Source organism: Carassius auratus, chromosome 43 (genome assembly GCF_003368295.1).
Source record: "Carassius auratus strain Wakin chromosome 43, ASM336829v1, whole genome shotgun sequence".
NCBI lineage: Eukaryota > Metazoa > Chordata > Actinopteri > Cypriniformes > Cyprinidae > Carassius > Carassius auratus.
The window spans coordinates 17,241,981-17,268,074 of record NC_039285.1 but is presented as its reverse complement, the minus strand read 5'-3'; the positions used below and the strand labels follow the sequence as shown (position 1 = coordinate 17,268,074).

At 40.4% G+C, this 26,094-nt stretch overlaps 1 protein-coding gene across 2 annotated transcripts in view; it reads left to right on the top strand.

The window, feature by feature from the left end:
- The window catches only part of LOC113061814 (spondin-1-like), a 184,391-nt gene that overhangs the window by 20,996 nt on the left and 137,301 nt on the right, over nt 1–26,094 (top strand). For both annotated transcript variants that reach the window (XM_026231254.1, XM_026231256.1), the window contains exon 3: nt 11,286–11,419. In XM_026231254.1, coding sequence (XP_026087039.1) covers nt 11,286–11,419 — 134 coding nt within the window. The remainder of the gene's footprint in view (nt 1–11,285; nt 11,420–26,094) is intronic.

Below are 26,094 nucleotides of genomic sequence, written 5' to 3'. Positions count from 1 at the left end.
TTTTTCACACACAGCTAATGTTAAGATCTCTGCCAACGCTCCAATGTAACTGAGATGCAATGCATTTAAATGGAATCCCTTATGACTATGTGCTAAGGTCCGTAAGCTCACCAAGTCTCACTGAGTTGTTATTGGGGGTGTTTGGTTAAGGTGAATTTACACCAAAGATGTATGAGCTAAAACTTGCAAAAGAAAATGGTCTGAAGCATCTCTACGCTGGATGCATCAAAGCAAACTTTCCAAATCTGTGTGTCCAATTAACATGGCAGCACAAGCGAGTGGTTTGTGTCAGAATTAGAAAGCAGCATCAGTTTACTGTGGGCTAGCATTCAGTGACATAATCAGTCTGATTATTATCATTTGAATTTTTATAGCACACTCTAAAAAAATTTGGGACAAATATGGACCATCCCAACTTTTGGGTTAAAAATTTAATAAATAAAATGTAGCCCAACAGCTGGGTTCATCGATATTTTTCCAATAGTTGGGTTGAAACAACCCAGAATTTTTTAGAGTGAATACTTAGCATTTTTTGTTCCGTATGTACAATGTAAGATGGGGAACATCGCAATATTGTGAGGCAAACCGCAATGTCACTGACATACAAAAAAAAAAAAAAAAAAAACTACAACAACAACAACAAAAAAACTTTAAACTCATGACTTTAACAATGATATTTAGATAAGGACAGCACACCTACTTTCTTCTTATTTTTCTTTGAAGAATTTGGAAGTAAACTTTAATTTAGTTCCAAAGCTAATTTAAACATCCACCCAAAACTTAGGTGTAAAATCACAGCAGTAAAAGGTGTCCAAGAGCTCCAAGTAAACAAAAAAACATGAAATCTCTTCTGTAAAAAATTGCTCTGTGAATATATTCTAAACAAGACATATTTTTAACAAGTCTCTTTTTCCTTTGAGGGAACATGGTTTGTCAGATAGAGAGTGAAAAAAAAAAGAAGAAGAAAAAAAAAACAACCTCAACATCGCCAAAGTTGTAGCACTGAAAGTTACCAACATGATTAAAAAACAGGCCAAAAAAAAGTTGAGAACCACTGTTCCAAAATTAACTTATTTGTAAAGTGTTTTATGGAAATCTAACAATCATGCTTAAATTTGCATATCTTTAATTATCTACATAAAGGACATAGCATTGAAATTAGATATGTGTTTGTGTATACTACATTTTAAATTGAATTTTGTTAGCTATATGCTTCCATATATGAAGAGTTTGATTCCAAAATGCTATAAAATCCATTTTGATTAATTTGATTAAAAATGTGTTTTCTTCACCAAGAAAGAGGCAAGATGAAAATCACTATTTTCTGTTTCCAACTTTCACATAGCATCTTTAGGTTATAATTAAATTAAAGTTGAGTGGTACACTGAGATTGGTTAAGCGGATATATCACATTCGGCAGAGAAAGGAGACTGGCGTTTGTCACAGTTTGGGAAAAAAGGGAGAAATCATGACAGAATAACTTGGCGGATATCGTATTTTGCGCAAAAACAAAACAAAAACAAAAAAATACTTTGCAATAATGACCAGATACCATACTGATTTTGGTGGAAACTAAATGATGTGATGTATGTGGCAAAAGTTAATTTTTTATTCAAATTCTTTCTTTAATTAATGTCAAATCTTATTTTATAAAGAACAGAGTTTTGTTTTTTTTCTCAAAATGCACTGAAGCAGCCCCTGCATAGAGTGAATACTCCATTCTCGAGCCATCAGTTTTAACCAATTCAGCATCCCTTCAATTGACAGCACCTGGTAATGTTGTACGTGAAACAAGGTATACCTTAAGCAGCCTCCAAAGGTATAGTTTCAAAGTATATGATTGTCACAACCATAGATATAGGTATGTAGATGTCTCATTAGTGACTGTCACTATGGGCCGCTATACGTAATCCTTCCACCATATTCGAAGTGTCAACTTCACATAATTTACCATAACAGTAACATAAGTTACCAATGTTTCAAAACTTGAGTTAATACCTTTTAAACACAAACTAACATATTATCACCCGTGAAACGCTATCCCGTTTCTTCGGGAATTTAATTCTCTCACCGGAGTTTATGCTAAAATACCCAAGATAGCTTGAAGAACACAGATATAATCCATACACTGTTGCAATGGTGTGTTAATTTTCCTCATATTTTATCAGTCAGACTGTGGCGGCGGAGGCGTGGTTCAGCGTGGTCTGCGACGGGAGAGAGAGTGAGGAGACGAGCGGTGGTAAGTGGCTCAAGTGAGAAACAAGTAACACCTGCTTCTCGTTGCAGTGATTGGCGTGGGGAATCGGCATTTAAGCCGCCCGCGAACCGGCAGAGACCGAGAGAGCTGAGGACTCGTGGGCGGAAGCAGCAGACGTGCGGGAGAGACCGTAACCCAGATTAGTGTTCAGTGAACGTGATTGATGCGCATGTGGCGCGAGTTTTGTTTTCTTTTTGAACTAATAAATACTCCCACGAGCCTCAGAACGCCGACTCCGTCCTCCTTCCTTCTCAGCTGATCCTGAGCTTAATATTTCTACACTGGTGGTGTTCTTGGTGCAGGCCCGCGAGCGACGTGATGATCTCCGCAAATGGCGATCCCGATGTTCCTGGCGGAGTCTGCATGGCGGGGTGATTCTCCTTCCCTCCCGGGTTTCGGCACCAGTGTAGAAATATTAAGCTCAGGATCAGCTGAGAAGGAAGGAGGACGGAGTCGGCGTTCTGAGGCTCGTGGGAGTATTTATTAGTTCAAAAAGAAAACAAAACTCGCGCCACATGCGCATCAATCACGTTCACTGAACACTAATCTGGGTTACGGTCTCTCCCGCACGTCTGCTGCTTCCGCCCACGAGTCCTCAGCTCTCTCGGTCTCTGCCGGTTCGCGGGCGGCTTAAATGCCGATTCCCCACGCCAATCACTGCAACGAGAAGCAGGTGTTACTTGTTTCTCACTTGAGCCACTTACCACCGCTCGTCTCCTCACTCTCTCTCCCGTCGCAGACCTCGCTGAACCACGCCTCCGCCGCCACACAGACATTCATATCTGCATTTTATAAAGCTACAGCGATAGCTGGATGTCTTTTGTCCAAATATTTTGATATTTCCGACACACTGTTCCATTGCTAACGTTTAAATCCACATCTGAAGTGTCCATGGAGGCCACGCAATTTTGTCAATAGCCAGTTGTTTCAGCAATCAGTTATTGGTGCCGTAAAGCCAATCAATCCATTGACCTCTAGTAAAATGCTACTGTAGTCACTGACTGGACACACTGTTTTTTCTCGTCTGTGTTTGCACATTCAAGGCAAACTAGCAGTGTGTGCATTAGTGATGGGGATTTTTTTATTACACTTTCTGCAGGTCATACTGTTACATCAGCAGTTGGCAGCAGATGTCTTACAGTTCAGATCTCTTTTGCAGTTTATAATGTAGCTATCCTTAAATGATAACAATCTGCAAAGTTGTTAATCAAAAAAGTGCATGATAAAGATATTATCTCTTAAAAAAGAGAGGCAGTTCTGAATCGCCTTAACAAGTCGTTATATTTTCTTTTGCATGTTAGTGGTATACGTCACTAGGTAACACATTTGCATAATTCCCGCCCACCCACGAAAAATGAACAGTCTGACCTGCCCACAAACACTTCCGCTATTAGTGTGTTTACATGATGTTGAGAAAACTAACTCGGTTACAAATGTAACCTTGGTTCCCTGAGATACGTAACGAGTACTGTGTATGGGGAAAAGTTAATTTTATCCCCGATACTGAAGCCTTTTTTCAATAAAGCAGTGCAACTGCACTGCCATTGGTTTAATCTGTTAAACTTTTTAAACCAATGATAGTGCTGCGTAGCTGTGCGAGACTGTGGCAATGCAGCGTGCCAAAGCCCTCCAAAATGGGTGGGGCTAACGGCTATATAAGCAGGCAAATCGACAGAGGAAATCAGGTCATACGACTGAAGTGACGATACTGAAGCCATAGCCTCGTGGCATGGCATATAACGCAGTACTCGTTCCGTATCTACATTCGTAACCGAGTATGTTCCCTTTCGATACTTCACTCATACTGCGTATGGGGAACAAATTCAACTGTGCCATGCCACGGTAGGGAACGACATGACTTATCTTGGACACTTTGGGGTCCAGGGGACAAGTGAGAGGGCCGGAGCCGTCGAACCCTTTACGCTACACTGCTAAGAGGGAGCTAGCTCGATGACGGAGTCTAATAGAGGCCATCGTTATCATACCGAGAGGACCCGAGCATGCAAGGTCGGGATGTCCAGGTTATAGAATCTGACAAAAGTGGACAGCGAGGACCAGCTGGCCACCTCACAGATGTCCTTGCTAGACACACCACTAGACCAGGCCCATGAAGAGGCCATCCGTCTAGTGGAGTGGGCACTTACTCCCAGGGCCGTAGCTGGGGTTTGCGGGGCCCCGGTGAAGGTTGTACCAGTGGGCCCTGTTTGAAATTGTTTAATTTTTATGTTCTGTCTATGTATTTATTTTTGCTAATTGCACAATGTTTAAGTTGCCTCATGTTTGTAGGTGTCCAGGTACAGAAAACAAATAATTAAATATAAAATAACACTGCATAGTCTTCACTGTAAAAATTTAATTAACAGTCAAACCAAAATGTATTCAGACACCTTCAACATTTCTTACATTATCACAGTTTATTTGCTCTAGTTTATAAAATGGTGATAAAATATGACAAGATCTCAGAGTTAAACTGTCTCAGAACAAATTCATCTTGAAAATGATAACTTTGATAGAAAGGTGTGTAATGGATTACAATCAATCCAAAACTTCAGACAGTTGTTAGTATGACAATATTTACACAACTATCAATACTTTGTTGAACAATTACCAAGCAATGCTTAATTTTGTTCAGTCTGTGGTGTGAAAAGGTTGCATTAGCAATTCAAAAAAAAAAAAAAAAAAAAAAAAAAACACGTAAGCAAAACATGGTCAGGTCAAAGTGTCTGAATAATTTTTGGTCCCATTTTTTTTCTATCAATTTCACTAGTACTCCACTGTATGATGATTTTTTTTTGGGTATGTCACAGCTTGCTTTATTTTGCTATCCTCACTTACATTAATTATAGTGTCCTGCACCTACTATAAAAATGTAAAAAAAAAAAAAAAAATGCTTTGACTGTGCACTCATTCTTGGAGCAGTGAGTGATTTTCTTGGATTAACATTACAGCAGCTGGTAGCTAAATTAGGCGCGGTCACTTTAAGAAAAAATGAATGCATCCAATATAATAGGCTACACATCTGATTTTTTCTCAACTGTTCACTTTCACTTAAGACATAATCAACAGTTTCTTCTAACATACTTTCCAAGACGGGTATTTTGACATATTCTGTATGTTTTTGTCAGTACAAGAGCAAAAATAGGCAAATTCGGTGTTCAAGTGTTTTGAGACGCCTCTCTCTGCTTGAGCCTGAACACCAGAACATCACGGTGCTGATATGGGCTTTTTCACATCCTTTTCTGTTTGTTTAAACTGGGATTTGTATTTGTTCGTTCAGATGCAGGAGGGACTTCGAGGAGAACTTAGCAGAAGAGAGCTTGGTTCAGTGTCGCTGTCCATGAGACGCAGCTCTCTCTCCGCATGCGCACCAAACACAGCATGCGAGTTGAGCTTTTCCGTATCTTGTGTTTGAATGATTTAAACTCTTTTGAATGTTTAAATTGGAAAGTGGCCAGGCTTGAAAACATACGAAAATGATAAGCTTTCGTGACGACACGCAGTGGTCTGTCAACTGTCCTGATCGTCTTTTTAGGCTAGCCTCAGTCAGACGTTTGTGATCACTTGGGGCCCCCCCTCAGCCGTGGGCCCCTATAATCGTCACCACCTTGCACCCCACTTACGACTGCCCTGCTTACTCCTATGGGGCACTCAAGGCCCATAGAGGAGTTGCACAAAGCGATAGCATCGACTAACCAACACGAGAGGCACTGCTTTGAGACCAAAGACCCCTTGGTGCGGCCAACAAAGCAGACAAAAAGCTTGTCAGATGGTCGTAACAGCTGTAACCGATCAAAGTATATCGTCAAATCCCTCACTGGGCAGAGTAATTCCAGCCTTCGCTCGCTTGACAAAGGAGGCAGTGCCGAGAGGGAAATTATCTGTGCTCTGAACGGGGTCGAGAGCACTTTAGGGACGTAGCCATGCCTTTGGGTTTGAAAATTACCTTCGAGTCACCTTCATTGGGCCAAAACTCAAGGCATGCATGGCTCACCAAGAGGGCCTGCAGATTGCGACACACTTGACTGATGCTAGAGCAAGTAGCAGAGCAGTTTTGAGTGTTTAGGGGCCGAAGGTCAGCTGACCGCAGTGGCTCAAAGAGAGGTCATTTTCTATTTTTAAACTGTCTTAAATTCATTTTAAGTCATTTTTTTAAGTCATTTTTTAAATCATTTTCATTTTCAAGTTCTTAAATTGCTTGTTTTATTTTGATGATTTGGTGATTATATTTCTTCATTACTCTTTTTGACTTCCTTTTTGAATTACAATTGTGTATGAAATGTGCTATATAAATAATATTGTAAAGTGTTAGCTATTGGTTTTTATAGTTCTTTTGCACTTTAATGTGTAAAACATTTAACATTTAATTTTTCTGCATTGCTTTATTGTTTTAAATGTTTAATTAATTTTTTTATAAGAAAAAAGTTATTTAACCTGTTATACTATATTATGACCACTTTTTAAAAATAAAATTTCAATACCGTGATAATACCGTATACCCTGATAAAATCATTAACAATTAACTGCAACAGGAAAATTTGATACGGCATTTCCCTTGTCTAGATGCTCTTGGAGAAATTACAGTATCAGAGATACGTAACACTCAGAGGCATCTCGTAGAAGGGGATCTCGCCTGAGCAATGGTGTGTAGCACGTCCCCGGGGAGGCTTAAAGGCTCCTATCGAGGGACCATAAGTGCAGAGGCCAGAGTTCTGGCTGTGGATGCCAGATTGTCCTGTTCGCCTGAGAGAGGAGGTCCCGCCTCGGGGATTAGCCATGGTGCTTTCGTGGAAAGCCTGAATAGCTCTGAGGACCAAACTTGGCTCCTCCACAGTGGGGCCACCAGGAGGACTCTGTGCTTGTCTTCTATGACTCGTCTAATGACCTGCAGATCAGAGCAATCGGGAGAAAAGCGTAAAGAAGGAGGCTGGGCCAGTTGTGGGCCAGCGCATCTGTGTCCTTCAAAAAATAGGTTGGGCAATGAGAGTTGCTTTCTGAGGCAAAAAGGTCGACCTCTGCCTTCCCGATGATTTCCCAGATTTTGAGAACCGTCTTGGGATGAAGCATCCACTCGTTCAATCGGACATTGATCCGAGATAGCATTTCTGCTCCCAGATTTGTCTGGCCAGGTATATGCATCGCCTCGAGTGATCGCAGCCTGGTTAATGCCCATCCCAAGAAGCACTTTGCCAGTCGAAAGGCTGCCTTGGTGTTTATGTAGAATACCACTGTCATGCCGTCCAATTGGACTAGTACGTGGCGCCCCTTTAGGATTGCCTGAAAGGATTGAATGGCTCTTTCCACTGCATCTCGAGGCAGTTGATATGGAGATGGCTCTCCTCATGTGACCACTAGCCGAAGGCTGGTCTACCCTCACACAAAGCTCCCCAACCCAGGTTGGACACATCTGTTGAGAGCACTGTCCTTCTGGAAACCACCTGCAGGAGTACTCCATGACTGAACCAAGCAGGGTTAATCTAGGGTTCCAGGGCTGCCAGACAGGCCTGGTTGACCCTGATGCGTAAGCGGCTGAGTTTCAGCCAATATTGCAGGGACCGCATTTGTTGGAGGCCGAGCTGTAAAACAGGGGAGGCAGAAGCCATCAGCCCTAGCATCCTCTGAAAGAACTTCAGAGGGAACCAAAACTTGTTCCTGGTGGAAGCTGCTAGCTTCTGAATTACCGGAGCGCGCTCTGGTGATATGACATCCCTAATATGGACTGGGTCGAAGACTGCTCCCAGGAACGTGATACATTAGCTGGGGAGCAGTGAGCTCTTGGCAAAATTGAGTCCTAGGCACTCTAAGTGGCTCAGGAGCACAGATCTGTGATTGTCTAGCTCGGTTCGCGACTAGGCTAGAATGAATAGACCTCATTCATGCACTTTGTGCGAAGAACCAGTCCTCGGGGCAAATCTGTGTGAGGATCTGTTTCAATTTCAACATCCTGAACTTCCGTCTCATGAGAGAGAGGTTCAGGAGTCTGAGGTCTAAGATTGGTCTTTGACCGCCATCTTTTTTGGGGACAAGGAAATAACGGCTATAGAACTCTGATCTGCTTTCTGAGGGAGGAACTATTTCTATGGCTCCCTTACTTAGCAGAGTCATCACTTCGCTGCGGAGGGCCTGAGCGTCGACCGATTCTTCCAAAGTGGGAGTCACCCCACAGAAACCCGGGGGTCTTTGGGTGAAATGCAGTGAGTAGCCGTGTTTTATTATCCCCAAAACCCACTTGGACACTCCGGGTATAGCGTCGGATGGCAGGCCAGATATAGTTGATAAGGGGCCTGAACACTGATGAGTGTGGAACAGAAAAAAAAAAAAACGCTCTCTTTTGAAAATGTGAAATATTTATTGTGTTTGCCATAATAATGGCGCTTTGTGTGGGCACAACTACAGTGGGCCCAGGTCCCAGAGCAAGCAGGCGAGAAAGCCTTTGGGGTGGTCCGGCCGCGGTGGGACTTTGCCCCTTCCTCTTTCTTCCCCAATGATCAGGAGGATTTTGAGGGGGTCGGGTCAAGCAAAATCCTTGACAGGGGGCCCTGATTTCTAAGCGGATTAGCGTGCTTAGCGGGGAGAGCTTGCTTATGCTGCTCCTTAGGGGGTGCCGCCTGGGAGGAAGAAGTCCTGGGGTGACTCGATGCAAAGCTGGAGCATTTGGGCAGGAAGTGTTGAGTCAGAGTTGAGCAGCCATGGCCTCGTTCAGGGGTGGCATTTGCTCATAGCCCTTTTCCTGAGAGCCATCCACTGAAGTGAGAGCTGCAGAGGAGGTAGTGCGTAAGCGGGCTGAGTAGGGGGCACACCAAGACTTGATCAGCTCATCGTGAACAGGGAAGAACGGGGATGGGCACTGGTGGGGGGGAGACCACTCTAAGTTGAGTTCCTCAATGGCTTTGGAGAGGATGCGGAAAAGCTCGGCATCTATCCCAGCTCTAGTGTCGATGGGCTCAAGTGACGGCATGTGGGTGGGGTCAGAATCACCGGCCCAATCCTCTGTTTCGATACGAAGTCGCTCCATTCAGTGGAGGGGCGCTGCTCTGGGCATGAGGAGAGGACAAGGGACAAATCTATTATAGGAGAGGGTGAGGCATGTGGGTGCTGGGCAGGCGTGAGCTCACCCAAATCCGGGCGGTGAGCCCCTCTACCCCGCCGTCTTTTCCTAGCCAGTGCTAGAGAGCGGCTGTCCGCCAGAGTGCCAGCACTGCAGGCGAGCGGCAATCTCAGCTGGTCCGCTGCGGTGCCTATTCGACAGCGAGAGCTTGTTCCAGGCGAAGGCGTTCAGTAGGAATCCAGCAAAGTGAAGTTGTTGCTGAAGAAATAAGATCTGATTTCCTCTGGCGATTTGCCTGGTTATATAGTTATTCGCCCTGCCCATTTTGGCGAGCTTTGGCACACTGCATCGCCACAGGCTCGTGCAGCTACCCAGAGTTGTTATTGGTCTAAAAAGTTTAACATATTAAACTAAACAGTTGCACTGCGTTATTGAAAAAAGGCTTCAGTATCGTGGAAAAAATAAGCTTTTCCCCAATACGCATTATGAGTGAAGTATCGAAAGGGAATGCTGTGTGGATTACAATTTGTTGTATGCATGTCACCAAGAACTGCTTCTGTAATATTGGCTTTTATCTTCATTGGCTTCTAATCTTCTTTCTTAATTTGGACTAACAAGCTCTCCGAATCACAACCTGTAAGTATGATTGATACATTGTGTACATTTCCAATTGAGTGCTCAAAAAATGTTGTTCTTATTACTTTGTTTAATACTAAAGGATGTAGTGTAGAACATAGACTTTATAATCACTGTGAAAGAGCTGTTTATTTTGCTGCACCAGCAGTTATAGGGTTAATGAGACAAGTGAGTTAGTTAGGCTGCTGCACCTGTGATACAGCTGTTCTGTGTTCTGATTAAAGGTTAAGACAGAGCATCTTGTCTGTCATTCTTCAAACATTACAGTAGACATATTTTGGTTTACAAACTGTATTGTTTCATCAGTTAGTCACGTTGAGTGCTCGGCTAACGTATCCACCAGTTTAGCAGCCAAACTTTAGCTGTGGGCACAAAGTGTTTTTGTATTTTATGTCGTTATTATAAGAACGGATTGGAGCACTATATTATTGTTTTATGTAAAGGTGCTTTGTCATTGGTTGCACTTGCTAACTGTCTCAATGACTCCTCTCTGTGTCAATCACAACAGGCTTGGTCAGCTGACCAATCAGAGCAGAGTAGGCTTGTGGAAGCGAGGGGTTTGTTCCGAACTTGCTTGGAACTAATAGTTTCCTAATCATTGGCAGATGATTAAATGTATATTCTGAGAAAATGACAATGTTTTTTTTTTTTTGACCTGAGATGCATTTAAACCTGTTGTAGGGGACTCCAACACAATATTAGGACACTTTAAAATACCATATGACTCTATATTTAGTGAATCATTAATACACTGATTATTTTTCAAAATATCATTGGTCGTACGTATTAATTAGACTTTGAACTATTTAACTGATTCACAACAAAAAATAAATTAAAATAATAATAAATATAAAAAATAATAATAATGATATTAATATAGATTCATTCAGGAACAAAACAAAACTGAAGAGTTATGAAATATTTAAAATAAGGTACTTTGTTTAAAAAAAAAAAAAAAGTTTTATTGTAGGGTAAGAGCTGACACCGACAGGGTTTTGCTGTAGATTAAGTACACCATGTGTAGCTCTCTCTGTCACATCAAATCAAATCCATCACCTTTGTTATTGCTGTTTGGGTTATTGGATGGAGGATGTCTGAAGGGGAATTGTGGGTATTGCCACTGACCTCTTAAGACTACAGGTGATAGCTCACTGCACACATAAAAACACACTCATTTTGGCAGATAAAAAAGGGTGATAATCTTCAGTATTATTATTACAAAGTTTTATGTTTTATCATTTTACATTTTACATTTTACGTGTCTTATATGAAGAGAAGGTAACAAGAATGCTGCAATATTTTAATCGGACACTTGTACTGACAAATATGGATCTGCGCACTCTGTAGATAATCGATGAGGAAGACGCACAGTTTATGACAAACTGCCCTCCAGCAGTGACAGAAAGCACCCCACGAAGGAGGACCAGGATACAGGTGTTCTGGACGGCACCCCCATCAGGCATTGGCTGTGTACTGTTGAAGTAAGTGTCATAACTATCCTCACCTTATAATTCTACCCAGGGTGGAATTTTAGGGGAAACACATGGATCTACAGTCATCATGGTAATAGAACAAATTCTTTCTCTTAAAACAATTTCCAAATTGTTGATCACTTGGTACACTAGATCAATGTTTCTCAACCCTCATCTTGGAGGAACCCACACTGCCACACTTCCTGATTAAACACATCGGATTTAACTCATCAGCTCATTAGAATATACCACAGTATATGATACATGTGGGTCTCACATTCAAAATGTGCAGTATTGGGGGTCCTCCAAGACCAGGGTTGAGAAATGTGAAATAAGATGACAAACCTAAACATTTATAGAAAGTAATAAAATAAATAAAAAAATACATGTGTGCTGTATATAAAGACAGTCTCAATCGTATGTCATGTGCAATGTTCTAATTGAGTGACACCATGTCTTCACGGTACTAATTGCTATGAAAAAATTATATAACTGTAATTCGTGTATTTTCTATAAAGATACCAGCAGCAAAACAGTGTGTAGCTTTTCTTTATTCTGTTAAACACAAAATAAGGCATTGTTGGTAGCCAGACAGTTGACAGTTTTGTTAATCTATGTCTTTCTAGATAGACAGATAGATAGATAGATAGATAGATAGATAGATACTTTACTAAACTCCACTGGGAAATAACACTGAACAACAACATAAACGCAACACTTTTGTTTTTGCCCCCATTTTTTGAGGGAGCGTGCAATTGGCATGCTGATTACAGGAATGTCTACCAGAGCTGTTGCCCATGAATTGAATGTTCATTTCTCTACAATAAGCCATCTCCAAAGGCATTTCATAGAATTTGGCAGTACATCCAACCGGCCTCACATTCGCAAACCACGTGTAACCACACCAGCCCAGGACCTGCACATCCAGCATCTTCACCTCCAAGATCATCTGAGACCAGCCACCCAGACAGCTGCTGCGAAAATCAGTTTGAATAACCAAAGAATTTCTGCACAAACTTTCAGAAACCATCTCATGGAAGTTCATCTGCATTCTCGTCGTCCTCATCGGGGTCTTGACCTGACTGCAGTTTGTCGTTGTAACTGAATTGAGTGGGCAAATGCTCACATTCGATGGTGTCTGGCACTTTGGAGAGGTGTTCTCTTCACAGCTGAATCCTGGTTTTCACTCTACAGGGCAGACGGCAGACAGCGTGTATGGCATCGTGTGGGTGAGCAGTTTGCTGATGTCAACATTATGGATCGAGTGGCCCATGGTGTTGGTGGGGTTATAGTATGGGCAAGCGTCAGTGATGTGCGGGTCAGCGTATAAACAACCCATACCCTACCAATGTTTTCAAATAACCTGCCCGCAACTCGTACATAATCAGAGAGTAGCATATTTATTTTAGTTTGAATATTTTCATTTAAAAGTAGACATGTCAAGCTTTCTAATATATTGCCTATATTTCTTTTTAAATCCACCGACTAAAAGATTAAGACACTACCTGACCCAAAATATCACCCAAAGTTTCTACAGCTTTTTTCTTAGCTATTTCCGAATCTGGAAAATTTACTGGGGCAAACTTGTAACTGCAGTCAGTAGAGCAATATGAATGTGTATGAATGTGTATGTTTTTTAAAGAAAAAACAGCATGGAACATAATTGAACAGTAATAAACTGTAATTAATTTACAGGAAACAAACTGTAGAAAAACAGTTATTTACTTGCACCCCTGCTGCCTGCAAAAATAAGTGTTTTTCTACAGTTTGTTGCCGTTAAGTCAAGGAAAAACAGTAATATACTGTAAAATGTAAATGTCAGATTTACCAAATGAAAAAAGTTAATTTAACTAAAATATTTGTGAACAACAATTCTTGCACCACTCTTGTTTAGCCTGTATATGCTCCCACTAAGTCAAATAATGAGAAAGAACCAAATTGCCTATCACAGCTATGCTGATGATACCCAGATTTACCTAGCCTTATCTCTAAATGACTACAGACCCATTGACTCGTTCTGCCAATGCATTGATGAAATTAATAGTTGGATGTGCCAGAACTTTCTTCAATTAAACAAGGGAAAAACTGAATTTGGAAACAAAGTTTTCAAGGTGAATGCATACCTTGACTCTAGTCATGAAGTCATGAATCTTGGTGTGATTATGGAGACAGACCTTAGTTTCAGTAGTCATGTCAAAGCAGTAACTAAATCAGCATACTATCATTTAAAAAACATTGCAAGAATTATATGTTTTGTTTCCAGCCAAGACTTGGAGAAACTTGTTTATGCCTTTATCACCAGCAGGGTGAACTATTGTGGGTTCCTCACCGGCCTTCCCAAAAAGACAATTGAACAGCTGCAGCTCATCCAGAACGCTGCTGCCAGGATTTTGACAAGAACCAGAAAATCTGAACATATGACACCAATCATCAGGTCCTTAAACTGGCTTCCAGTTACATTTAGGATTGATTTGAAAGTACTTTTACTTGTATATAAGTCAGTAAATGACCTTGGACCGAAATATATTGCAGATATGCTCACTGAATATAAGCCTAACAGATCACTCAGATCACTAGGATCGAGTCAGTTAGAAATACCAAGGGTTCACACAAAACAAGGGGAGTCCACCTTTAGTTACTATGCCGCCCGCAGTTGGAATCAGCTTCCAGAAGAGATCAGATGTGCTAAAACACTAGTCACATTTAAATCTAGACTTAAAACTCACCTGTTTAGCTGTGCACTGTGCAATGTCCAAACTGATTGCACTATATTTTCACTGTTCATTTTTTAATGTAAAATAATTTTCTAACTGGTTTAATTTCATTTTAAATAAGTAATTTTTAAAATAATTTTTCAAGCTTTAAAATTGCATGTTTTATTCTTGTTATTATTTTTCTTCATTATTATTTTACTTTCTTCTTTGCAAAGCACTTTGAATTACCATTGTGTATGAAATGTGCTATATAAATAAACTTGCCTTGCCTTGCCTTAACCAAGAGTAAGTTGCGGTCTATTCGCTATTAAAAGTGCAATCTTCTCTTTTTTGTGGCCACGGCTGCTTAACCTGACCAATCAGCATGCGCGATCTCCAATTTGAGATTGTTGACTAATGTTGAGGAGGCTTTCGTGCACCAGTCAACAGTTAGATTGACGTACGACTCAGCCTATCGACTAACCCTTTTATTGCTCTCCTCTGAACTATTGGACATAAGTTAACAGTACGCCTATGGACATTTCCATGCATTTATTAGGCAGGGTCGAATGAAAAAGCGGGACAGATGCTCAATTTGCGTGAGGTGAGGGTAAAAAAAAGAAAAAAAGCGGGACAGGTGGTCACTATATTCGCCCCAGTTATTCAGCCAATAAAGTTTAGGCCTATGCATTTAAAAATTGTGTCTAGTACTATATAAAGGTTTAATTGGCATCTTTATTTCAAACGACCCGACCGACCGCGTCCCGAATATCGTAAAAAATATTTTTGGATGACTCGTAACCATGGGTAACCACGGGTGACCGCAGGCACCCGCTCATTTTGGATCAACCCGCGCATCACTGGTAGGTGTATGTTATGGACAGCAAACACAGGTGCATTTTATTGATGCCATTTTGAATGCACAGAGAAACCATGACGAGATCTTGAGAACCATTGTTGTGCCATTCATCCAGGACCATCACCTCATGTTGCAGCATGATAATGCATTACCCCATGTTGCAAGGATGTGTACACAATTCCTGGAAGCTAAAAACATTCCAGTTCTTGCATGGCAAGCATACTCACTGGACATGTCACCCACTGAGCATGTTTGGGATGCTCGTATACGACAGCGTGTTCCGGTTCCGGCCAATATCCAGCAACTTCGTACAGCCATTGAAGAGGAGTGGACCAACATTACACAGGCCACAATCAACATCTCTATGTGAAGGAGATGTGTTGCACCCCCCCCCCCCCCCAATAAAAGGGGGAAAAACAAAAGTGTTGCATTTATAATTTTGTTCAGTGTAGTTTGCATGAGCAGCCAATCATAGCCATACAATGCAAAAAGATACAAAATCACCTAAAACGTGTTGTGCGATTTTCCACAATATTGGTAAAATCCATAAAGGGAAATCTAATTTTATCTTCCTTTTATTTACTCTGAATCAGTAGAATTGGTTTCGTAATCAGTCTTAGACTGCATGGACACTTTTAGTCAATCCATATAAAATTAGACAGTGCAAATCATCGGTGGACGTTAATGAGAGGGTGCAGGTATGAAGGCAGGAAGTTGTCAGAACACGGAGAGATTATTCTTGTTCCATGATTGTTTTTCAGATTGGATACTATTGTAAAAATAAGTTGTATCATAACTTATAAGACTTGATGTATGTAAAGGAAGAGCTTGAGACTGAGTTTCAGCTCAAGAGTTCATCCTCTGGATATAAACTATGAAAAAAAAAAATAAAAGTGTGTGTTTCAGTGGTTGGCAAATAAAAAAAAATGCAGTACAAGATAATACAAGTGGAGTGCAGAGGACATGAAAAAAAGTGCAATATCAAAAAATGTAAGACATGGAAGCATCAAACCAGCATGAGCAATCAAGAGGGCACACTTGAGGCAGAAAGGATACAGAGAGGTGGGGAGTAGGGTAGAAGAGCTGGAGTGTGGGTAATGAGTAGAGATGCATGGCGAGGTTGCTGTACTCAGAGCTTTGCTGTAAGTGAATTCTAGAGGGGATGCTGAGAGCAGAAATGCTCCATGAAATCAAAACTTTTTCTTTCTCCTATTTACTCCTAGCAGTCTTACAAGTAAAAGCAAAAGACTAAAAAAAAAATAATAATTTGACAATGCAAAATTTAAAGAGAACAAGAAACCTTCTGTGGTGTGTCAAATTGTTTCTTCATGCAACTTGCAGTGCCGGTGGGTAAATAGTTACCTGTTTATGACATATGTCTCCCTGGAATTCTTGATTCATGGCTGTTGACAAGCTGCTAAGCTGTATTTCTTACCGTTGAAACCATGAAATCAATCAACATGAATCCCTGGGCTGGTTAAAAAAGTTTAATCTGGATCAGAATGGTCTGGATTTGGAAATCCTGTTTTTCTACCCAGAATCCTTACTTTTGTGCCAGTTTTCATAGAAATTGGATTGTATCACCCTTATCCAAATACACACCTTTTTTTTCCAGATTTCCAAATCTGGATTAAGGCGGGCGTACACGGTGCGATCTTTGCTGTCATACGAGTTCAATTTTTTTTTCAATCGTGTGGAAAATGTGTATGCTCGTATGGTCACAGCTTGTATCATGTGTGAGGAATTACGAGCCGAGCAGAGTATCTTACGAGTACTTCCCGACCTCTCGATCATTTTTAAACATGTCTAAAAAGTTTTTGAGCTATCAGTTTGAATTCATGACGTGTGTGGTCGAGCGAGCAGATTTGTTGATCTATCTGAAGTTGACCAAACACAAACTAGGAAAACCACAGAAGAAGAAAGATGAAGACGGCAACGCCACGGTGAATGTGGACTATTGACCAGGAGGATAACCTCGCTGAACTCTGACAGGAAAAGCGAGTGCTGTATGAGGTTTCTAGCAGCATGTACCCTGCTTTTTAATTCTCTCTCTCGCTCTCTCTCTCACACACACAAACACACACACACACACACATATGTAGTTTACGGGGACTCTCTATAGACGTATCGGTTTTCTATACTGTACAAACTGTATATTCTATCCCCATACACTACCTCTATCCATCACGGAAAAATGCATGTTTAAATTTTCAATTAAACACCGTTTAGTATTTTTTTAAGCCATTTGGTTTTCCAGGGCACAGGAAGTGTCCTCATAAACCATGTTTACATTGTAATACGTTATAATTGTCATTATAGATATTTCTGTTCCCATAAACCATATACAAGAACACACACACACACACACACACACACACACACTAGGGTGACCAGACATCCTGGTTTCCTGTTGCTGAAAAAGAACCTGTATGTGTTGGAAACTTTCACGGCTTGTATCAATGTTTTATATGCAGTTATGAGAGAGGGGGAGCAGTTATATTAGGTGCGTTCGACTTGAAGCAGCACTGGACAGAATGATCACTTGTATGACATTAAAGTACCATGAGAGTGATTCGAATGCATTGGATCTGTGTGCTCTCTTATCGCTCTCACGGTACGTACTTTAATGTCATACAGTGATCTTTCTGTGCAGCGCTGCTTCAAGTCGAACGCGCCTATCAACTTTGTGCGATTGCTTCGGAAATTGGCAGGTTGTAAAATCGTGTTGTACAGTATATCACCTCATCCGTATGATTTTCATATAAACACAACTGTTTGGGGATATACAACATATTACAATTGTATTTTATTTTTTTAGGTTTTCAACTTTTATTACATTTTTGTTCCTGTAATTCACCCTACTGCTGGGATCAAAATAATCCAGTTTATTTGGATCAAAAGTATCCCAATCTTACTAAAATGTTCAAACAAGGATTTATTCCAGATCAAACCCAAAATTGGATTTTGTGACCTGATACAAATTCAGAATCTTTTTTTTTTTTTTTACAAACCATTTTAAAGATTTGAGCCTATCTGTTGGACAAAATCTGATCAGATTACCTTTGGAAAAACTGGCCCCTGGTCTTATTGTGTATGATTATCAATGCTTGTATTTCCTTCATTCCTTCGTTTGTTTGTTCATTCATCAAATCATCAGTGATGCAAAAATATTACAAATATAAATAGAGTTTTGTATCAAATCAGTTCGGCCTTTGGTTTTATTTTCAAAACATCATCACAGAAAGGCATTTGCGTTTATCTGCCACAAATGCACTGCAAATGTTCCAAAGAATTCAGGACTCAATTTCTGCTGGAGGCGAGCAAAATTAGGTATACAATTATCTCTCTGCATGCAGCACATCAGCCCTGCTTGTTAGGAAAGTAAGAATGCACACACAAACACACATACTGGTTTCCATGTTTAACACATACTGGTTTCCCAACACATTTCACACCCTATGTTATAGTGCCCATAACATAGGGTGTAGTACCAGGTAAACACACAGTTTAACCAAATCATATGTCATCAATATCAGTCAATGATTTACAATAATATATGCAGCGGACCATACCAGAGTTTACACTGACTGTACCCCAGACTACCATTTTAATCCGATTCAGTACAGTTTGTATGCACGCATCCAGATTAGAAATAAATTAATAACAATATTACAAATATTTTGATAGTATTTTAGAAGAAACTCAATTACACCTAGTATAATGATTTTTGGGTCATCATTTAAACCTGGAGTTAGCATTTGTCTGCTGTAATCAGATTAGAGTAGATCAAGATATGTTAGTGTTAGGTATTGGCTGAGTAATAGCGCACGGTGAAGGAGTAAATGTCAAAATAAGTCCAGGAGACAATCTACAAGTCCATAAACAAACAGTTTCAAAGGCTCAGCAATGTAAATCCAAATAATAACAGATGATGAACTAAGGAACAGACAGACTTTAAATACTAGAACAGGACAATTAAAAGGGTCATATGATGTGATTTCAAGTTTTTCTTTCTCTTTGAAGTGTTACAAGCTGATTGTACATAATTAAGAACACTGAAGTTGCAAAGACTATAATATAACTTTAAGTATGTTTTGTTATTAGTTTAAGTATTTGCTATTGACTGGTCAAATGGAGAGTTTTGCGCTGTGTGTTTGTTTGTGTGTGTGTGCATGCGCACGCGTGTGTGTGTGTGAGAGAGAGAGACGGTCACATCACAGTGGAGTCAGATGTTTTAACCATGGCTTGTGTACTGCAAACACATGTAAGCTTTATCAGTGTGTCTGTCACGCAACTCTGTTCCCCTTTTGGGTTTGAACTGATGTTAAAGCTAAGGACATTATTAACTGTGTTTACATTTATTTTGAATGATGAAGCTCTTGATTATGGAAAGGGGTGTTACATTTCTGACGAGTGCTTGTGGTGTTCGGCCAGTCATAATGTACTGGGTCAGCAGGCCAATCAGTGCAGACTGCACTTGTCGGAAAAAAAGACTTTGTAGAAAATAACGAGTTTGAGAGAGTTTTGAGAGAGTTTTATAGAGGACCTAGAATAATGTACAGTATTTTAAAAATAATGTTTTTTTTTAACATTAAAGCTGCAGTAGGTAACTTTTGTAAAAATATATTTTTTACATATTTGTTAAACCTGTCATTATGTCCTTACAGTAGAATATGAGACAGATAATCTGTGAAAAAATCAAGCTCGTCTGGCACCTCCCAGTGGTCCTATTGCCATCTGCAGAAATTCATCTGCTCCCGGTAAGAAACAACCAATCAGAGTTGCGGTCCGTAACTTTGTTTGTGTTCAAAATGTAGAAAAATTTATATAATAAGCGAGTACACCATGAATCCATTTTCCAAACCGTGTTTTTAGTTTGTCCTGAATCACTAGGGTGCACCTATAATAAGTGTTTATATTCTGACTATTTTAGATTGCTTCGGGGGTACCGTGGCGGAGTAACCCAGTACCTTTGTGATTCTTCATAGACATAAACAGAGAGAAGTAGTTCCGGCTACGATGTTCTTCCGCAAGACGCAAGCAGTTCTGTTTATTAAATGCTAGAGCGTCAAAAGTTACCTACCGCAGCTTTAAAGCATGTCAACATATTACACCTAATACACAAAATGATGATCTTTAAAAAAAGCATAATATGACCCCTTTAAGAAGAAACAGAACAGGTTTGTGGAGCTAATTGATAAATAGAAACCATAGAAACAAATGACTGTTGGAGACAGAGCAGATGGGAGAGGAGCCTAGAATGGAGACAGAGAGGGGAGCTGGGAGAGCTGGCACCTCAGCCGACCGAGGGGGAGGCGGGGTGGATGACAGTGGATCCAGAGCGACAGAGGGCCAAGGAGGAGTTGGAGGGAAGGAGAAGTCAGACAGAGCCAGAGGGATGGAGTGACAAACCGAAGCCAAAGGAGTGGAATCGAGGCAAATGATGGTCGACAACAGACAAAGGCGGAGCTGGACGGACAAGAGAGCCCAATGGAGCCAGTGGGATGATGGGCCACGGTGGAGAAGAGGGAGCAATGAGCCAAGGTGGTGCCAATGGGTCAGAGGGCCAAGGTAGAGTCTGGGTCTCCGAGGCGGAGACAGGGGATCCTTCCCAAATATTTTCATGGCGATACATGGTGTAGCTGGCTCACACACCTGGTCAGATGCATTCTCACACTCGGGGTTCTGGGACAATGTTAGCTTCTTTATTGGAAGTGGAGCTGGTGAAAAACCAAAACACAACAGAACAGAAAATAACGGGCCCATTTCAGAAAGGAGATTAAGTGAAAACTCTGAGTATGTTAACCCTGAAATAAGGGAAACTCTAGGTTTTCTGTTTCAGAATGGGAGGTTTGTCAAACCCGAAAAAACAGGGTAAGTCAAGCCCATTTCTGAAAGAGAGGTAACTTATACTCAGAGTCAGTCACCATGGTAACTTACTCTATGAACCTAACCTGGTCAGGAGCAGGTTTTTTCGATAAACCCAGATTTTCTTTTCCTTTTTAAACACTTAATTGATCCACGCTGGTAAAATGCTCTTCTTACTAAGTGTTTTTTTCTTCCTTTTTTCCCCCATGTACAAATTTATATATATTTAGAAAATTAATAAAATAAAGATTGATTTTCTATATGATAAAAAATGTTTAAGATACTTATTCTTGTTTCCTGGGGGGATCTAAATTATGTGCATTTTACTTTAGTCAGATGATATGTGTAGTAAGTGTGGTAACAAAAATAATCTTAATGCAAATGGAAAAACAAGATTATTCTGAGTGTCTATTACTAAGTGCAAATCTACTGTAGCTCCACCCTCCATTGACACATAAGGTTAAGTGAGACACATGTGAATAACGGCTTCAATGGTGTAGGCAGTAATGTTTTGGGCACGGAAAACTAGCTTGTAACGCGATTGATTGGGTTAGAGTCCGGCTTCAATACAAATTAACAATATGTTTTAAAAGTGGGAATAAATTGCGAGTTTTTAATAATGATACAACTATTTATAATTGTAATAAATATAATAATTTACAATCTGTTATTATTGCATCATGTTAATGTATAACAATACTGAGTTGCAAATGGGCCATGTATCTGCCAGTATAAAGTATAACTAGCATCTAATTATTATTTACACTTAGCCTGTTGCAAAGAACTGCTTCTTTTACATGGTAAATTGAATATATGTCGATTTTCACTGTACATTTTTTTCTGTAAATAGTATCTAGAGCCCATGAGATGCCATAAAAATTATTAGCTATTAGTTCATTAATCTAATGTTCTTCCAGTTTTCACCTGTGATATTATAACACTGATAACAATTACATTTGCATTGAGTCTGAAGTATGCAGACGGCTTTTTGGCGGGAGCTGTTGCCATGGTGAATCGTAATATCAGAGTAAAATTTAGTCAATTTAGAGTTAATTAAACTAACTAATTTCAGCTGTTCTGTAACCGAAAACTCAGAGTTTCCCATCTCAGGGTAAGTCAACTCAGAGTTCAAGTTTAAACTCAAGAGTTGGTTTAAACTCCCTATTGAAACGGGCCACAGAAACTTAACAGTCAGCAAATTTCTTTAATTGATTTCCATTTAATATCAGTTGCAGGCAATAAGAATTTATCTTTCCTGTGGGTACTACATACAATAAAAAGATTATGTTAAAGAGTTTATAAAATCGTGTGTAAAATCGGCTAATGCCCTTATTAAGCTCGGACTGGTGAAAAAAACAAAAAACTAAAAACATAAATAAATAAAAACAATTTCTATTCAAGCTGTTTTCAAACACTGTTATGCATGTCTGAAGTAAGAGCAAAGCGAAGCACTAAATGAAATATAGATCTTTTTGGGCCAGTGAAGGCTCATTATAAACCTTGCGCTTCAAGCAATTTTGCTAAAAGCCAATCCAAATAATCCAGTTTATTAGTCAAAAGGTTATATAATTACAGTATAATTATATGGCACCGTTGTTTGGTATCCAGGTCCCTAATGTGTATATATAAATGTAACCTGCATACTGTATTTCAGTGGCACAAATCTCTCTGCCGGTGGTTTTCTGGGTTGATGCAGGCCCTCAAATTTGCATTATATAGCCTTGAGCACTGGCCTGAGAAGATCTCTCTTACTCACACACATTGGGAGAGAGGCGATTAGCATCAGCTGTGTAAAAGCAGGAAAGTGAGTCTGCCCTTAATAACATCTCATTGATAGAATTTAAATTGGATGTTAAATAACCATTACCGCGGATGATTGCCTGGCCGGCCCTGGAAAGTGAGGATGCTTTCTGCCAAAGCCGCTCTACTTCAGCTATGTGAAATTGGGGTGAGATTGAATTAGAGCATGGACAATTAGAGTGGTACCATCAGTACCTTAACATGAAAAGGGGGAGTTGGGTGGGTTTGAATGTTTTAGAGTCTTTCTGTGTCTCTTTTATTCCATGCATGGTCTGTTGACCTGTGTTTGTCACCCACAGTCCTTTAGAATTAACATCCTTGATGGTGAATATTCTGTGAATCAGTGGACTTTTTAATTTGAACACTGTCCGTGGAAGGGCAAATCTGGAGTGATATTTGCGCCTCAACTCGCTGTTGTCTGCCTCAAAAGTTATCAAAATAAACAAAGGGAATAAAGCCGTAAAAAGAAGAGCTGTCAGTTTGCTCCTCACATCAAAGATAATGTGGGTAAAGGAGAAGTAACTGGGGTCATGGCCAACCATAGCATGACTTAATTAAATGAAACTAAAAAAAAAAAAAAAAACAATGCTTGAATGCCTCGGTTCATCAGCTCTTTAAAGATTATATTAAATTAAAATTGGAGTATTGAAGTTTTTAGCTTATATGACATTTTTTTTTTTGCCTTGAAGCCCAAATCAGTGGAGTGTTGCAGTGACGTTTGACCTTCTGGAAGTTTCGGTCATGGAACTCCAAAACAAGCAAGTGCAGCACTTATCGTAAAATATACCCAAAAACATTAAATCCAAATCAGGGCAAAACAGATGATCTGAAAACACATAACAGAAAGTAATCAACCAGCAAACAAGACATATAAAACCACGCATATATGGAGAATGTTAACAAGGTAAATGAGACCCAGCTGAATGAAAGGAGACATGATTGTCAAAGCAAAGGGTGATGGGAACTGAAGTCCAGAGAAACTAAACAACTGGGCAAGGCAAGGCAAGTTTATTTATATAGCACATTTCGTACACAATGGTAATTCAAAGTGCTTTACATAAAAGAAAGTAAAATAACAAAAAATAACAAAATTAAAACAAGCAATTTTAAAACTTTTAAAATGATTAAAACATTTAGAAAAAGTTAGAAAATGATAAGAAAAAAATAAAAAATAAAACAGTGAAAGTATAGTGCAATCTGTTCGGACATCGCACAGTGCTCATTCAATAAATGCACAGCTAAACAGATGAGTTTTAAGTCTAGATTTAAATGTGACTAGTGTTTTAGCACATCTGATCTCTTCTGGAAGCTGATTCCAACTGCGGGCAGCATAGTAACTAAAGGCAGACTCCCCTTGTTTTGTGTGAACCCTTGGTATTTCTAACTGACTTGATCCTAGTGATCTGAGTGGTCTGTTAGGTTTATATTCAGTGAACATATCTGCAATATATTTCGGTCCTAGGTCATTTAGTGACTTATATACGAGTAAAAGTACTTTAAAATCAATCCTAAATGTAACTGGAAGCCAGTGTAAGGACCTGAGGACTGGTGTGATATGCTCAGATTTTCTGGTTCTAGTCAAAATCCTGGCAGCAGCGTTCTGGATGAGCTGCAGCTGTCTAATGGTCTTTTTGGGAAGGCCAGTGAGGAGCCCATTACAATAGTCCACCCTGCTGGTGATAAAGGCATGAACAAGTTTCTCCAAGTCTTGGCTGGAAACAAAACATCTAATTCTTGCAATGTTTTTTAAATTATAGTATGCTGATTTAGTTACTGCTTTGACATGACTACTGAAACTAAGGTCTGTCTCCAGAATCACACCAAGATTCCTGACTTGATTTTTAGTTGTGTGACCCCTAGAGTCAAGGTATGCATTCACCTTGAACACTTCATCTTTGTTTCCAAATGCAATGACTTCAGTTTTTTCCTTATTTAACTGAAGATAGTTCTGGCACATCCAACTAGTAATTTCATCAATGCATTGGCAGAGGGAGTCAATGGGGCTGTAGTCATTTGGAGATAAGGCTAGGTAAATCTGGGTATCATCAGCATAACTGTGGTATGCTGATGCATAGCAACTAGTGTGCCCTCTGGTGGTTATAAAGGGCATAGCAACTAGACCCTGTGACATTATCCCCCACCCTCAACGGAGCAGATACCAGACACTCCACGAAAAGTCAATGAAATCCAGGAGGGATGTGGAACAGAGGCGGATCGATGGCAGGCCAGGTCCATGTAGAGGCCCAGAAATAGAAGTAGGCTCAAGGGCCAGGGCAGAGCCAGCAAGGCAGGAGGAGCCGGCAGAGCAGGAGGCCAGGGTGGGGCCAGAAGGACAGATCAGCGAGGCTCTGGTTGAACAATGGAACTGACAGGGCCATTGAACCTCCTAGCAGCTCAGGTAGTACTGCTTAGAAGAGCACAGAAAAGTTAGTAATAGCCTTGATGGCTGTAACGGGACAGACAGACAATTCCACCACCGTCTCCTTGGCCATGACAAGACAAATTGAAAATTCCGGAATGGACTGCACCGCCCAGAGGGGAGCTGAAGCGGATGCCACGGCCTCAAGGGGCTCCACTGCAGCACCCACCACCTCGGGAGGAACTAAAGCAAACTCCGTAATGGACTCTTGGACTGGAATAACCGCTGAAGTGAATTCAGACTAGAATGGGTTTTGAAGTGAATTCTGAGGGCTCACAGACTGGTGTAGGTTCTTGAGTGGCCTCTCAAGGTTCCTTAACTGTAACAAGTTCATGAGTGAACTCTGAGGGCTCCCAAACTGGAGTGGGCTCTGGAGTGGACTAGGAAGGCTCCCGAACTGGATTGAGTCCATGAGTGGATTCTGAAAACTCACAGACTGGAGCAGACTCTGAAATCTAAGAAATAACAGAAATCTATGAAGCTCCAAAAGTCGAGAGTCATAAGGCCCTTCATCTCCCGAAGAGCCAAGGGATTGTCTAAGCAATCATTAAAAACCAGACTGAGATCAGAATCAAAGTTCCAATCATACCACCAATGTCCAAAAAGTCTGTGCCAGTCCACCCACTTGCATTCCCTGTTGCCGAAGATCCATCAACATCCTAAGACAAGCTTTCCGCTCCTTCTTTGAAACAGGATGAAGAATTCAAATGCCCATGGTCCACAAGCCAATGTCTCAGTCTAGCTGCTGGATCTGTAAATGGCTTGTTGATTTTCTCATAGAAAACTCCAAAATGAACAGATCCAATTGCAGCATTTATTGTAAAATACAAAAACAGAGTAAATCCAAATCAGGGTAAATCAGGGCAAAACAGAGCATAAGAAAACACATAACACAAAGTAATTAATCACCAAAAAAAAACAAAAAAAAACAAAAAAAAAACAACAGCCTTATATGGAGGATGTTAACAAGGTAAATGAGACCCAGCTGAATGCAATGAGACATGATTGTCAAAGCAAAGGGTGATGGGAACTGAAGTCCAGAGAA